The sequence below is a fragment of the Telmatherina bonti genome (genome assembly GCF_933228915.1).
Source record: "Telmatherina bonti genome assembly, chromosome: 23".
Lineage (NCBI taxonomy): Eukaryota > Metazoa > Chordata > Actinopteri > Atheriniformes > Telmatherinidae > Telmatherina > Telmatherina bonti.
This window is the reverse complement of record NC_136632.1, coordinates 318701-334000: the sequence shown is the minus strand read 5'-3', so window position 1 is coordinate 334000 and position 15300 is coordinate 318701. Positions and strand designations below refer to the sequence as shown.

Here is a 15300-nt window from a genome sequence, read left to right as displayed (position 1 = left end):
CTGGAGGTGGAGGTGGAGGCCTGGAGGTGGAGGTGGAGGTGGAGGCCTGGAGGTGGAGGTGAGGCCTGGAGGTGGAGGCCTGGAGGTGGAGGCGAGGCCTGGAGGTGGAGGCGAGGCCTGGAGGTGGAGGCGAGGCCTGGAGGCGAGGCCTGGAGGTGGAGGCGAGGCCTGGAGGTGGAGGCGAGGCCTGGAGGCGAGGCCTGGAGGTGGAGGCGAGGCCTGGAGGTGGAGGCCTGGAGGCGAGGCCTGGAGGTGGAGGCGAGGCCTGGAGGTGGAGGCGAGGCCTGGAGGTGGAGGAGAGGCCTGGAGGTGGAGGCGAGGCCTGGAGGTCCTTTGTAAGATCTGGATCCAGTTCTGGGAATGGTGTTTCATCTAGAACTCATCGTGCCGGAGCAACGCCTCTCCAAAGTTCGTCACCTGACTCCCAACAAACAGGTCGTATTTGTTGAGGACTTCTTCTTTGGTCAGTTTTCCGTCCTTAAGACAGACAGAAGCGTCAGGTGTTAGCGGTGAAAACAGGTCGGGGGGGGCAACGGATGTTCTCACCTTGTTGGCGTCAGACTCATAAAGCAGGTGTTTGGCTTCAGCTTCAGCATGGTCATAATCATCTGGAAGAATCCAGTCGAGAGTTTCCTCTTTGTCCATTTTCCCATCGTTGTTTTTGTCTCTGAACTCAGAGAACTGCTGACGCTCTGTGGAGACCCACTCTGGTTCCTCATCGCCATGGTTCTCGGCAGCGTACATATCACCTGAACATGAGATGAAGAGCAGCACCGTGAGCTTTAAATCAACAGAAGGGATCATTTTGCTGCCCCCCCCCCCGTCTCCTGAACCACAGAGACATATTAAGAAATGCGTCTTTAGTTTTAGTGGCTGTATTGCAGGGAAGTACAATTAAAACCGTGTCGGTATTATGATCCATTCTTCTGCTTCAGTGTGAAACATTTTGAACCGGGAACCTCTGCAGACTGCTTCAGTAAAACTACATGTGATGGTTGCAGAGTTTATTTCTAAAGGAACCTGCAGGATTTTCTTTCTGTCCAGGATGAAAAGTCTCCAAGCGGTGGTGGAACGTGGAACTTCATACTTCATTATATTAGATGATGATATGTTGGGACATGCTAAAGACTGTGGTCTCATTATTCCCCACCATTGATTATTACTGTTACTGGTCAAGCTGGGACAGATCTGCTCCATCATCGTTTGGTCTCTTTTTTTATTACTTGAAGTCTGTCTTGTTGATTTATCATCATTTCCAAACGAGTACTTTTACACATTTGTCCAGTTTTATTTAGCCTTGCCGCACCCCCCCCCCGTCATAACTCTGGGCCCCCCTCCCCCCAGTTTGGGAACCACTGTTCTACATGGTTTTCTGTCTTGGATTGTTCTTTTTCACACAACTCATCAAGACTTCATCTAACAGTTTCTCCTCATTCCCATCAACCGTCATCATGACCATCTTCTGAAGCCGAGTTTCCCGTAAGGGGTCTGGCTCAGGCCAGGATGGTTTGGTGAATCCTGATCTCTGTTGCATCTCCACAGCCAACAGCCAGCTGACCCATCCTGTGGTCTGTGCTGGCCCATCCTTTCCAGTCCCATACTGACCTGTCCTGTTCTGACCCGACCATCCCTTCTCACCCCATCCCATACTGAACCATTCTGTACTGTTTCGCCCTGCCACCAGTGCTCTTACCCAGTCCTCCTCTCTACATGATCTGGAGACTGGAACCAGGTCAGGATGTGTCCACTCGTGGATCACATCACATTGTGACTGTTGACAACCTGATGGTTTGTCACGTAAAGATCTGGCTTTAGGGAGTCTGAAACATCAGCTGTTTCCACCAATGAAACTCATCATCTCTCACTTCCAACTGCATAACGCTGATGTTTCCATGGAAACCAGAAAACTTCCTCATCATCAGATCTGCTTTGTCACTCTTTCAGAAAGTGAATGGTCTCACTAAACTATTATGTTATTTGCAGTTTTTACCAATGTACTCCTTTATATCGATGAAACCGTCCCCATTCTTGTCGATGTCTTCAATCGTTTCCTGTGAGATAAAGATGGACGTTAGATATGAATGCAGGTTAAAACATTCTCATGTGACCTCAGGGACGTCACCGTCACCTGAACAACGACGTCCTTCATGTGTTCATAATCCTCCGGATGAAGAAAAGCAGTGAACTCCTGTTTATCTGCGATCAAATCTCCATTTCTGTCAGCAGCTCGAAAGCGTCTCTCATCTCTCCACATCATGTGGGTGTAGTTGTACTCTGTGTCCGTAGTCGGGTCATCTAAATCAACCAGAATCAATCAACTGAAAACCAGTCAGAAATCTCTGCTGCGTTTTCATCAAAAACACTATTTAATGAGAAGGTTTTATCTATAACATAAACGCAGAAGAGTCAGGATTCATTAACATCCTTACCGAGATAACTCCCGTATGTCACATTCTTATATTCGTCCCAGCCAATGGAGCCATCATTGTTCAGGTCAAAGTCATTCCACTGATGTTCCACGCTCTCAAAAACGTGTTTCTTCTGAGCATTTTTTATCCAAAGCTTCAGCTCCTCCTCAGAGATGAAACCATCTCTGTCTTCATCTATTTTATCCACAATAATGCTGCAGAAAACAAACACAGCTGGATTAAATATGATGCTTTTTCTTCAACATCTTTATTGGCTTTTTCATGAAAAATGCACAACATATACAGTATGTAAAAAGATTAGAATGTTGTGGAGGGCTAAGAGGTGACTAGATGTAGTACATAATGTTGAAAATGACCCATAAATTTGAGATGCCTTGAAAAGAAGAAGGGCCCCCACACTTTCCAGGGGTCGTTTGAGGAGATGCATCATATAAATCTTAACTTTTCAAGTTTCAGCAATTTTATCGTTTCTTTTACCCACTGAGACCAGCTCCTTAACCACTGACGCACCAGACGGCACCGGAGGCGACGCACCAGACGGGACCGGAGGCGACGCACCAGACGGGACCGGAGGCGACGCACCAGACGGGACCGGAGGCGACGCACCAGACGGCACCGGAGGCGACGCACCAGACGGGACCGGAGGCGACGCACCAGACGGGACCGGAGGCGACGCACCAGACGGGACCGGACGCGACGCACCAGACGGGACCGGAGGCGACGCACCAGACGGGACCGGAGGCGACGCACCAGACGGCACCGGAGGCGACGCACCAGACGGGACCGGAGGCGACGCACCAGACGGGACCGGACGCGACGCACCAGACGGGACCGGAGGCGACGCACCAGACGGGACCGGACGCGACGCACCAGACGGAACCGGAGGCGACGCACCAGACGGGACCGGAGGCGACGCACCAGACGGGACCGGAGGCGACGCACCAGACGGGACCGGAGGCGACGCACCAGACGGGACCGGAGGCGACGCACCAGACGGGACCGGAGGCGACGCACCAGACGGGACCGGACGCGACGCACCAGACGGGACCGGAGGCGACGCACCAGACGGGACCGGAGGCGACGCACCAGACGGGACCGGAGGCGACGCACCAGACGGGACCGGAGGCGACGCACCAGACGGGACCGGAGGCGACGCACCAGACGGGACCGGAGGCGACGCACCAGACGGGACCGGAGGCGACGCACCAGACGGGACCGGAGGCGACGCACCAGACGGAACCGGAGGCGACGCACCAGACGGAACCGGACGCGACGCACCAGACGGGACCGGAGGCGACGCACCAGACGGGACCGGAGGCGACGCACCAGACGGGACCGGAGGCGACGCACCAGACGGCACCGGAGGCGACGCACCAGACGGGACCGGAGGCGACGCACCAGACGGGACCGGAGGCGACGCACCAGCATTTGGTTCATAACTTATTATACTTGAGACAACTGCTAATGCAAATTGAAGTAAATTTTTGCAATATTTTTTGCAACTTCAGTGTGGTCTCCTTGCATATTTTGACAGCTTAGTTACAGAAGGAAAATTATAAAGCATGAAACGAAGCATGAACAACATGGTTCCAGCTCGTTGGAGGGCTGGGAAGCGCTGCGCATCGTGGACCCTGCACAGCGCCCCAGGCAGAGTGCTTTCCTTTGAACAAGCCAGAAAATTATTTCAGTCTGGCTTCCTGACAGTTATGCCACAGATTCCTGCTTTGTTATGGAGTGCTTATGATCTTCAACCTTTTTAAAGTGTTGCATTATTCACATGTATTTATCAAATGTGCCAAGCCAGTAATCCTCCTGTTTCCTGTCAGTTGTAGAGAAACCCACTCCCTATGTTGAGTTTGCTGGGTCTATACTGATTAGATGGAAAGTCATCATGATGACAACCTGTGTCAGTTCTAAGGAGTGATGGGATGGGATTCATAGTGGTGCTAAAGGGGGTAAAAGACTGTCTTCTGGATGTTTGTTGTGAAACAGGAAACATGAAGCAGAACACTTCCTGTTCATCAGCCAGGATAAACACACCTGTTTGTGTGTGTGTGTGCATGACAGGGGATCTGTCAACAGTCCTGCTTCCACTTCCAGCAAGTTCACTTTTTATGCTTTTAAAGTTTCAGTGTGTAGAAGCATCATATGGAGGCCATGATGCTGCAGAGACCACGGTTAGGTAAGAAACCCACCTCAGTCTCCGTTTACTCTCTTCAGGCGACAGCTGGTCGAAGGTTTTGGCTTCCTCTTGTCCAAGGAACGCTTGGTGATCATAGTCATAGTTCTGGTCGTCGCTGTGTTCCAGCTGGCTGAGCGGCTCCTCGTGATGGACACGGGTCTTCCTTTCGGTGGGTTTGCTGCTGCCGGAGGCCACGTAGAGGAGGAGGCACATCAGAACCGGACAGATCATCCTGGACCGCAGACATTCAGGATTATAAACATTTTTAAGTCTGAAATTCCAACATAACAAACATGAACAGAAGAATGCTTTAGCTGTGGCCATTCAGAGCCATGTCAGACGTGTGTGTGTGTGTGTGTGTGTGTGAGAAACACCCCCCATTAGAACACAAAGTAAAACATGAAACAAACGAGAAACTGAAGAAACAGTCAAAGTTTGTTGTTTTGATTCAGATCCTTTAGCAAGGGACAACTCCAGTATGTTCCCAGTAAATACTGGGAGTCAGAGACACCCCGTGTGTGTGTGTGTGTGTGTGTGTGTGTGTGTGTGTGTGGACATTCATTTTACAAAGTGAAACAAAGGAATGAAGCAGCTGCAGCATTATCAAGGTTCTCTGTGGACTGGCCAGTTTTCCCAGCAGCTTCTAATCTGTGGGAGTGGGCAGCGGCCCCCCCCCCTCCTCCTCCTGTGGACGGCCATGTGCTTTTCCCTCCATTTTAATGTCGGACCACTTGTTTTTCTTTTCTGGAAGTGTCCGGTGGTCTGAGGAGACGCCTGCTGGCGGTGCTGATGTCCATCCTGCCTCCACCTGATCAGTTTTACAACATTGTCTAGAAGAATTTCCTTTTCCAGAAAATTCTTTATTTTATTCTGCTGAGCCGTCATGGAAGTGAGATCGGTGATAAGTATCCTGGCGTTCGCTTGGCGTTGGCCAGATGTTCCCTCACGTGATCCTGATTTATAAAGCGGAACAGACGTGGGACGCGCTGCTTTATGATTCGGGACGCGTTTTAGCGCCGCAGCTCCTGTTTTCTGTACGTACGCCGCCCAAGGCCGGCTCTAGGAATCCTCATGAGGGGAGGGCAGAAATGTGAATGAGACGTCATGCTTCAGCTCTTTTTGTCGTTATTGTTGTTTGTAAGTGTGAAAAAATGGACCTCACCCGCCCAGCTTGGCGTCCCACCAGAAACTAAAACTCCCGCTGGTACGGCTCTGAGGGTCACTGAGGCACCAACCCCCCTGACCACAATACGGTGGCCATCCCTCAGGGGGGAAACGGAATATAAGCATCATAGATACATTAAAATGAGAAAAAATAACACAACAAATGTCTCATTAGACAGTCAGATAACAATGAACCAAAATATTAAACTAAGCTGAGGAAGTTGGGCCAGGGGTGTCCAGCTCTGGTCCTCCAGGGCCACAGTCCTGCAGGTTTTCCATGTATCCCTGCTCCAACACACCTGACCAAACTAATCAGTCATTGGCTGTTGGATTCTATTAAATGGAAGTCAGGTGTGTTGGAGCAGGCATACATGGAAACCCTGCAGAACAGCAGCCCTCAAGGAAAGACTTTGGACCCCTGAGTTCAGCCAATCACAACCAACAAAAGCAGGATGGAACATCAGAATCCAGAGCACAATAAGGTGGCAGAACCTCGAACAATAACCTCACATTTATGTAAACATCCAGAACAAACAACAAACACAGAGTAGAACATTACATGTTTTCTTTTTATTGAGAAACTCATTCAGTTCTCTGCAGTAACAATCTCCTGCTTGTCTGTCCCAGAACTCTGCAGGTGTGTCCACACGGTGGACAGGTCTGTTGCATTTGGACATTTCTTGACATTTCTGTTTTCCACATAGAATTTTATTTTTCTGAGAACATGGATGCAGACATGAAGCTCTACATGAGCTGCTGAAACCAGTGGGAGTTGGGAAAACAAGAAGTAAAACTTAGTGGGATTCTCCTCAAACCAGCATGTAGAACTACAGGCGGGGCGGAGCTTCCTGACGGGGTCGTTTTCCCGCCGTCTGATTGGCTCAGAGGGGACACACACATCATGTGTGATGGAGCAACGCTCACACTGACAGACACACTTAAAAAAGCAACAATCCCCTGTAGACAGAACATATAGATGTTATATACGACTGTATTTATTGTTAATTAGTTATTAAGTAGCAGATCTCACCGTATAAACCACTAGAAGGTATCAAACAGCCTCACTTCCTGAAAGTTTTACCACTGCAGCAGCTCAGCCAGCGAGGGGAGAAACCTGACGCCCAACAATCAGGCTGCTTGTCAACTCATTTGCATACTAAACACTGATTGGTTGTTCACTGGAAGGAGAAAGGGGGTCCCACAATGCAACACTGCACAACCGCCACGCAGCTCTGTGCAGAGGGGAGAGAGAGGTAATTTGTGCATTTCTGGTGGATTTGTTTTAAAGGCAAAGTGTTTGTGTGAAGGGGCGTTCCAACCTCTCGCCCCTGCCTGAAGCCGACCTCGATGCCACCTGCAGTCATTGTTGCTGCGCAATTTTATAAATGAGGCCCCTGGCGTGAATGGGTGTCACACCTGTGGAAGATCTGGGTGTTTTTAACTTCTTTACTTTTTCTTTAGTTCTCCAAAATGTGGCTCTATCCACCCAAGAGTGGCTCATTTGAAACTTAGCTGTGTCCCAGATCAGGGTCTACGCAGAGCGGCAAGCTCTGGCGGTTAAAAGTGAAGCCTATGCTGAAGTGTATAAAACTGCAGTTCTCATCCTCATCCGGGCGGCAAAACAAAGCAAATCAACATAAACTCCTATGTTAAAAAGACCAACTTCACAGCAAATAAACATGTTTACGGCAGAAATAAACACGTTTACTGCAGATAGAAACACGTTTACGGTAAATATAAACACGTTCATGGCAAAAGAAAAAACAAGTTTATGGCGGATATAAACACATTTACGGCAGAAATAAACACGTTCACTGCAGTAATAAACAAGTTTACAGCAGATATAAACACATTTACGGCAGCTATAAACATGTTCACGGCAGATATAAACACGTTCATGGCAGAATTAAACACGTTTATGGCAGACATAAACATGTTTACTACAGAAATAGGCACATTTACGGCAGAAATAAACACATTTACGGCAGCTATAAACATGTTCACGGCAGATATAAACACGTTCATGGCAGACATAAACATGTTTACTACAGAAATAGGCACATTTACGGCAGAAATAAACACGTTCACGGCAGAAATAAACACGTTCACGGCAGAAATAAACACGTTCATGGCAAAAAAAAAAACAGGTTTAGGGCGGATATAAACACGTTTATGGCAGAAAAAAAACACGTTTACAGCAGATATAAACACATTTACGGCAGAAATATTCACATTCACGGCAGAAATAAACACGTTCACTGCAGTAATAAACAAGTTTACAGCAGATATAAACACGTTTACGGCAGATATAAACCAGTTTACGGTAGATATAAACACATTCATGGCAAAAAAAAAACAAGTTTATAGCGGATATAAACATGTTTATGGAAAATTTAAACACGTTTACGGTAGATATAAACACGTTTACGGGAGAAATAAACACGCTCACTGCAGTAATAAGTTTACAGCAGATATAAACATGTTTACGGCAGATATAAACACGTTTACGGCAGATATAAACACATTTACGGCAGCTATAAACATGTTCACGGCAGTTATAAACACATTTACGGTCGATATAAACATGTTTACGGTAGATATAAACACATTTATGGCAGCTATAAACATGTTCACGGCAGATATAAACACATTTACGGCAGCTATAAACATGTTCACGGCAGATATAAACACATTTACGGTCGATATAAACATGTTTACGGTAGATATAAACACATTTACTGCAGCTATAAACACATTCATAGTAGATAACACATTTACGGCAGCTATAAACATGTTCACGGCAGATATAAACACATTTACGGTAGATATAAACATGTTTACGGTAGATAGAAACACATTCATAGTAGATAACACGTTTACGGCATATATAAACCAGTTTACGGTAGATATAAACACATTCATGGCAAAAAAAAAACAAGTTTATAGCGGATATAAACATGTTTATGGAAAATTTAAACACGTTTACGGCAGATATAAACACGTTTACGGGAGAAATAAACACGCTCACTGCAGTAATAAGTTTACAGCAGATATAAACATGTTTACGGCAGATATAAACACGTTTACGGCAGATATAAACACATTTACGGCAGCTATAAACATGTTCACGGCAGTTATAAACACATTTACGGTCGATATAAACATGTTTACGGTAGATATAAACACATTTACGGCAGCTATAAACATGTTCACGGCAGATATAAACACATTTACGGTCGATATAAACATGTTTACGGTAGATATAAACACATTTACGGCAGCTATAAACATGTTCACGGCAGATATAAACACATTTACGGCAGCTATAAACATGTTCACGGCAGATATAAACACATTTACGGTAGATATAAACATGTTTACGGTAGATAGAAACACATTCATAGTAGATAACATGTTTACGGCATATATAAACATGTTTACGGCAGATATAAACACGTTTACGGCAGATATAAACACATTTACGGCAGCTATAAACATGTTCACGGCAGATATAAACACATTTACGGTCGATATAAACATGTTTACGGTAGATATAAACACATTTACGGCAGCTATAAACATGTTCACTGCAGTAATAAGTTTACAGCAGATATAAACACGTTTACGGCAGATATAAACACATTTACGGCAGCTATAAACATGTTCACGGCAGATATAAACACATTTACGGTAGATATAAACATGTTTACGGTAGATAGAAACACATTCATAGTAGATAACACGTTTACGGCATATATAAACATGTTTACGGCAGATATAAACACGTTTACGGCAGATATAAACACATTTACGGCAGATATAAACATATTCACGGCAGATATAAACACATTTACGGTCGATATAAACATGTTTACATTAGATATAAACACATTTACGGCAGCTATAAACACGTTAACTGCAGAAATAGGCACATTTACGGCAGAAATAAACACGTTCACGGCAGATTTAAACACATTTACGGTAGATATAAACATGTTTACGGTAGATATAAACACATTTACGGCAGCTATAAACATGTTCACGGCAGTTATAAACACATTTACGGTCGATATAAACATGTTTACGGTAGATATAAACACATTTACGGCAGCTATAAACATGTTCACGGCAGATATAAACACATTTACGGCAGCTATAAACATGTTCACGGCAGATATAAACACATTTACGGCAGCTATAAACATGTTCACGGCAGATATAAACACATTTACGGTAGATATAAACATGTTTACGGTAGATATAAACACATTTACTGCAGCTATAAACACATTCATAGTAGATAACACATTTACGGCAGCTACAAACATGTTCACGGCAGATATAAACACGTTCATGGCAAAAAAAAAAAAAAACAAGTTTAGGGCGGATATAAAAACGTTTATGGCAGAAAAAAAACACGTTTACAGCAGATATAGACACATTTACGGCAGAAATATTCACATTCACGGCAGAAATAAACACGTTCACTGCAGTAATAAACAAGTTTACAGCAGATATAAACACGTTTACGGCAGATATAAACCAGTTTACGGTAGATATAAACACATTCATGGCAAAAAAAAAAAAAAGTTTATAGCGGATATAAACATGTTTATGGAAAATTTAAACACGTTTACGGTAGATATAAACACGTTTACAGCAGAAATAAACATGTTCACGGCAGAAATAAACAAGTTTACGACAGATATAAACACATTTACGGCAGATATAAACACGTTCATGGCAAAATAAAAACAAGTTTATAGCGGATATAAACACGTTTATGGCAGAAAAAAAAGGAGCGTGACCCACTAAACCACCATCCTGCAAAAAACACAGTTGTTCCCAGCTGCTCCCTGCTGCTCCCTGCTGCTCCCAGCTGTTCCCAGCTGTTCCCAGCTGCTCCCTGCTGCTCCCAGCTGTTCCCAGCTGCTCCCAGCTGTTCCCTGCTGTTCCCAGCTGCTCCCAGCTGCTCCCTGCTGCTCCCAGACGCTCCCTGCTGCTCCCAGACGCTCCCTGCTGCTCCCTGCTGCTCCCAGCTCTTCCCAGCTGTTCCTATAACTCCCTGCTGCTCCAAGCTGTTCCTTTAACTCCCTGCTGCTCCCAGCTGCTCCCAGCTGTTCCTATTACTCCCTGCTGCTCCCAGCTGTTCCCAGTTGCTCCCAGCTGTTCCCAGCTGTTCCCAGCTGCTCCCTGCTGTTCCCAGCTGTACCAAGCTGTTCCCAGCTGTCCCCAGCTGCTCCCAGCTGTACCAAGCTGCTCCCAGCTGCTCCCAGCTGCTCCCAGCTGCTCCCTGCTGTACCAAGCTGTTCCAAGCTGTCCCCAGCTGCTCCCAGCTGCTCCCAGCTGTACCAAGCTGCTCCCAGCTGCTCCCAGCTGCTCCCAGCTGCTCCCTGCTGTACCAAGCTGTTCCAAGCTGTCCCCAGCTGCTCCCTGCTGTTCCCAGCTGCTCCCAGCTGCTCCCAGCTGTACCAAGCTGCTCCCTGCTGCTCCCTGCTGCTCCCAGCTGCTCCCTGCTGTACCAAGCTGTCCCCTGCTGCTCCCTGCTGCTCCCAGCTGTTCCTAGCTGTTCCTAGCTGTTCCTAGCTGCTTCCTGCTGTTCTCAGCTGTTCCCAGCTGTTCCCAGCTGCTTCTAGCTGTTCCTATTAGTCCCTGCTGCTCCCAGCTGCTCCCTGCTGTACCAAGCTGCTCCCTGCTGTTCCCAGCTCCTCCCTGCCGTTCCCTGCTGCTCCCAGCTGCTCCCAGCTGTTCCTAGCTGCTTCCTACTGTTCCCAGCTGTTCCCAGCTGTTCCTAGCTGCTTCCTGCTGTTCTTAGCTGTTCCCAGCTGCTCCCTGCTGCTTATAGCTGTTCCTATTACTCCCTGCTGCTCCCAGCTGTTCCCTGCTGTCCCCAGCTGCTCCCTGCTGTACCAAGCTGCTCCCTGCTGCTCCCTGCTGTTTCCAGCTGCTCCCGACTGTTCCCAGCTGCTCCCTGCTGTTCCCAGCTCCTCCCTGCCGTTCCCTGCTGCTCCCAGCTGCTCCCAGCTGTTCCTAGCTGCTTCCTACTGTTCCCAGCTCTTCCCTGCCGTTCCCTGCTGCTCCCAGCAGTTCCCTGCTGTTCTCAGCTGCTCCCGACTGTTCCCAGCTGCTCCCTGCTGTTCCCAGCTCTTCCCTGCCGTTCCCTGCTGCTCCCAGCAGTTCCCTGCTGTTCCCAGCTCCTCCCTGCCATTCCCTGCTGCTCCCAGCTGTTCCTAGCTGCTTCCTACTGTTCCCAGCTGTTCCCTGCTGCTTCTAGCTGTTCCTATTACTCCCTGCTGCTCCCAGCTGTTCCCTGCTGTTCTCAGCTGCTCCCAGCTGATTCCTGCTGTTCCCTGTTGATCCTAGCTGTTCCTATTACTCCCTGCTGCTCCCAGCTGTACCAAGCTGCTCCCAGCTGCTCTCTGCTGTTCCCAGCTGTTCCCAGCTGCTCCCAGCTGCTCCCAGCTACTCCCAGCTGTTCCCGACTGTTCCCAAATGCTCCGTGCTGCTCCCTGCTGCTCCCAGCTGTTCCTAGCTGCTCCCTGCTGTTCTCAGCTGTTCCCTGCTGCTCCCAGCTGCTCCCTGCTGTTCCTAGTTGCTCCCAGCTGTTCCCTGCTGCTTTCAGCTGTTCCTATAACTCCCTGCTGCTCCCAGCTGCTCCCAGCTGTTCCTTTAACTCCCTGCTGCTCCCAGCTGCTCCCAGCTGTTCCTATTACTCCCTGCTGCTCCCAGCTGTTCCCAGTTGCTCGCAGCTGCTCCCAACTGTTCCTATAACTCCCTGCTGCTCCCAGCTGCTCCCTGCTGTTCCCAGCTGCTCCCTGCTGTACCAAGCTGTTCCCAGCTGTCCCCAGCTGCTCCCTGCTGTACCAAGCTGCTCCCAGCTGTTCCCAGCTGTCCCCAGCTGCTCCCTGCTGTACCAAGCTGCTCCCAGCTGTTCCCAGTTGCTCCCAGCTGCTACCAGCTGTTCCTATAACTCCCTGCTGCTCCCAGCTGCTCCCTGCTGTACCAAGCTGTTCCCAGCTGTCCCCAGCTGCTCCCTGCTGTTCCCAGCTGCTCCCAGCTGCTCCCAGCTGTTCCCAGCTGCTCCCAGCTGTTCCCAGCTGCTCCCTGCTGTACCAAGCTGCTCCCTGCTGTTCCCAGCTGCTACCAGCTGTTCCTATAACTCCCTGCTGCTCCCTGCTGTACCAAGCTGTTCCCTGCTGTTCCCAGCTGTTCCCAGCTGCTCCCAGCTGTACCAAGCTGCTCCCAGCTGCTCCCTGCTGTACCAGGCTGTCTCCAGCTGCTCCCTGCTGTTCCCAGCTGCTCCCAGCTGTTCCCGACTGTTCCCAGCTGCTCCCTGCTGCTCCCAGCTGTTCCCAGCTGCTCCCAGCTGTTCCCTGCTGTTCCCAGCTGCTCCCAGCTGCTCCCTGCTGCTCCCAGCTGTTCCCAGCTGTTCCCAGCTGCTTCCTGCTGTTCTCAGCTGTTCCCAGCTGTTCCCAGCTGCTACCTGCTGCTCCCTGCTGCTTCTAGCTGTTCCTATTACTCCCTGCTGCTCCCAGCTGTTCCCAGCTGCTCCCTGCTGCTCCCTGCTGTACCAAGCTGCTCCCTGCTGTTCCCAGCTCCTCCCTGCCGTTCCCTGCTGCTCCCAGCTGCTCCCAGCTGTTCCTAGCTGCTTCCTACTGTTCCCAGCTGTTCCCAGCTGTTCCTAGCTGCTTCCTGCTGTTCTTAGCTGTTCCCAGCTGCTCCCTGCTGCTTCTAGCTGTTCCTATTACTCCCTGCTGCTCCCAGCTGTTCCCTGCTGTCCCCAGCTGCTCCCTGCTGTACCAAGCTGCTCCCTGCTGCTCCCTGCTGTTCCCAGCTGCTCCCTGCTGTTCCCAGCTGCTCCCGACTGTTCCCAGCTGCTCCCTGCTGTTCCCAGCTCCTCCCTGCCGTTCCCTGCTGCTCCCAGCTGCTCCCAGCTGTTCCTAGCTGCTTCCTACTGTTCCCAGCTGTTCCTAGCTGCTTCCTGCTGTTCTTAGCTGTTCCCAGCTGCTCCCTGCTACTTCTAGCTGTTCCTATTACTCCCTGCTGCTCCCAGCTGTTCCCAGCTCTTCCCTGCCGTTCCCTGCTGCTCCCAGCTGCTCCCTGCTGTTCCCAGCTCCTCCCTGCCATTCCCTGCTGCTCCCAGCTGTTCCTAGCTGCTTCCTACTGTTCCCAGCTGCTCCCAGCTGTTCCCTGCTGTTCTCAGCTGCTCCCAGCTGATTCCTGCTGTTCTCAGCTGCTCCCAGCTGATTCCTGCTGTTCCCTGTTGATCCTAGCTGTTCCTATTACTCCCTGCTGCTCCCAGCTGTACCAAGCTGCTCCCTGCTGCTCTCAGCTGCTCTCTGCTGTTCCCAGCTGCTCCCTGCTACTTCTAGCTGTTCCTATTACTCCCTGCTGCTCCCAGCTGTTCCCAGCTCTTCCCTGCCGTTCCCTGCTGCTCCCAGCTGCTCCCTGCCATTCCCTGCTGCTCCCAGCTGTTCCTAGCTGCTTCCTACTGTTCCCAGCTGCTCCCAGCTGTTCCCTGCTGTTCTCAGCTGCTCCCAGCTGATTCCTGCTGTTCCCTGTTGATCCTAGCTGTTCCTATTACTCCCTGCTGCTCCCAGCTGTACCAAGCTGCTCCCTGCTGCTCTCTGCTGTTCCCAGCTGTTCCCAGCTGCTCCCAGCTACTCCCAGCTGTTCCCGACTGTTCCCAGCTGCTACCTGCTGCTCCCTGCTGCTTCTAGCTGTTCCTATTACGCCCTGCTGCTCCAAGCTGTTCCCAGCTGCTCCCTGCTGTTCTCAGCTGTTCCCAGCTGCTCCCTGCTGCTCCCTGCTGCTTCTAGCTGTTCCCAGCTGTTCCCTGCTGCTCCCAGCTGTTCCCAGCTGTACCAAGCTGCTCCCAGCTGCTCCCTGCTGTTCCTAGTTGCTCCCAGCTGTTCCCTGCTGCTTTCAGCTGTTCCTTTAACTCCCTGCTGCTCCCAGCTGCTCCCAGCTGTTCCTATTACTCCCTGCTGCTCCCAGCTGCTCCCAGCTGCTCCCAACTGTTCCTATAACTCCCTGCTGCTCCCAGCTGCTCCCAGCTGTTCCCAGCTGTCCCCAGCTGCTCCCTGCTGTACCAAGCTGCTCCCAGCTGTTCCCAGTTGCTCCCAGCTGCTACCAGCTGTTCCTATAACTCCCTGCTGCTCCCAGCTGCTCCCTGCTGTTCCCAGCTGCTCCCAGCTGCTCCCTGCTGTACCAAGCTGCTCCCAGCTGCTCCCTGCTGTTCCCAGCTGCTCCCTGCTGTTCCCAGCTGCTCCCAGCTGCTCCCAGCTGTACCAAGCTGTTCCCAGCTGTCCCCAGCTGCTCCCAGCTGTTCCCAGCTGCTCCCAGCTGTACCAAGCTGCTCCCAGCTGCTCCCAGCTGCTCCCAGCTGCTCCCAGCTGTACCAAGCTGCTCCCTGCTGCTCCCTGCTGTTCCCAGCTGCTCCCAGCTGCTCCCTGCTGTTCCCAGCTGCTCCCAGCTGTACCAAGCTGCTCCCAGCTGCTCCCTGCTGTTCCCAGCTGCTCCCAG

General features: G+C 50.2%; 1 protein-coding gene across 1 annotated transcript in view; it reads right to left on the bottom strand.

Annotated features, from left to right (window-relative positions):
* Positions 1–217: 217 nt before the first annotated feature.
* Positions 218–15300, bottom strand: part of LOC306773655 (calumenin-A-like) — a 16912-nt gene continuing 1829 nt past the window's right edge. The window contains exons 2-7 of the mRNA XM_079263529.1: positions 4625–4843; positions 2430–2623; positions 2129–2295; positions 1991–2051; positions 547–749; positions 218–477 (exon numbers count right to left, since the gene is read on the bottom strand). Coding sequence (XP_079119655.1) covers positions 373–477; positions 547–749; positions 1991–2051; positions 2129–2295; positions 2430–2623; positions 4625–4842 — 948 coding nt within the window. The 5' untranslated portion in view covers position 4843 and the 3' untranslated portion in view covers positions 218–372. The remainder of the gene's footprint in view (positions 478–546; positions 750–1990; positions 2052–2128; positions 2296–2429; positions 2624–4624; positions 4844–15300) is intronic.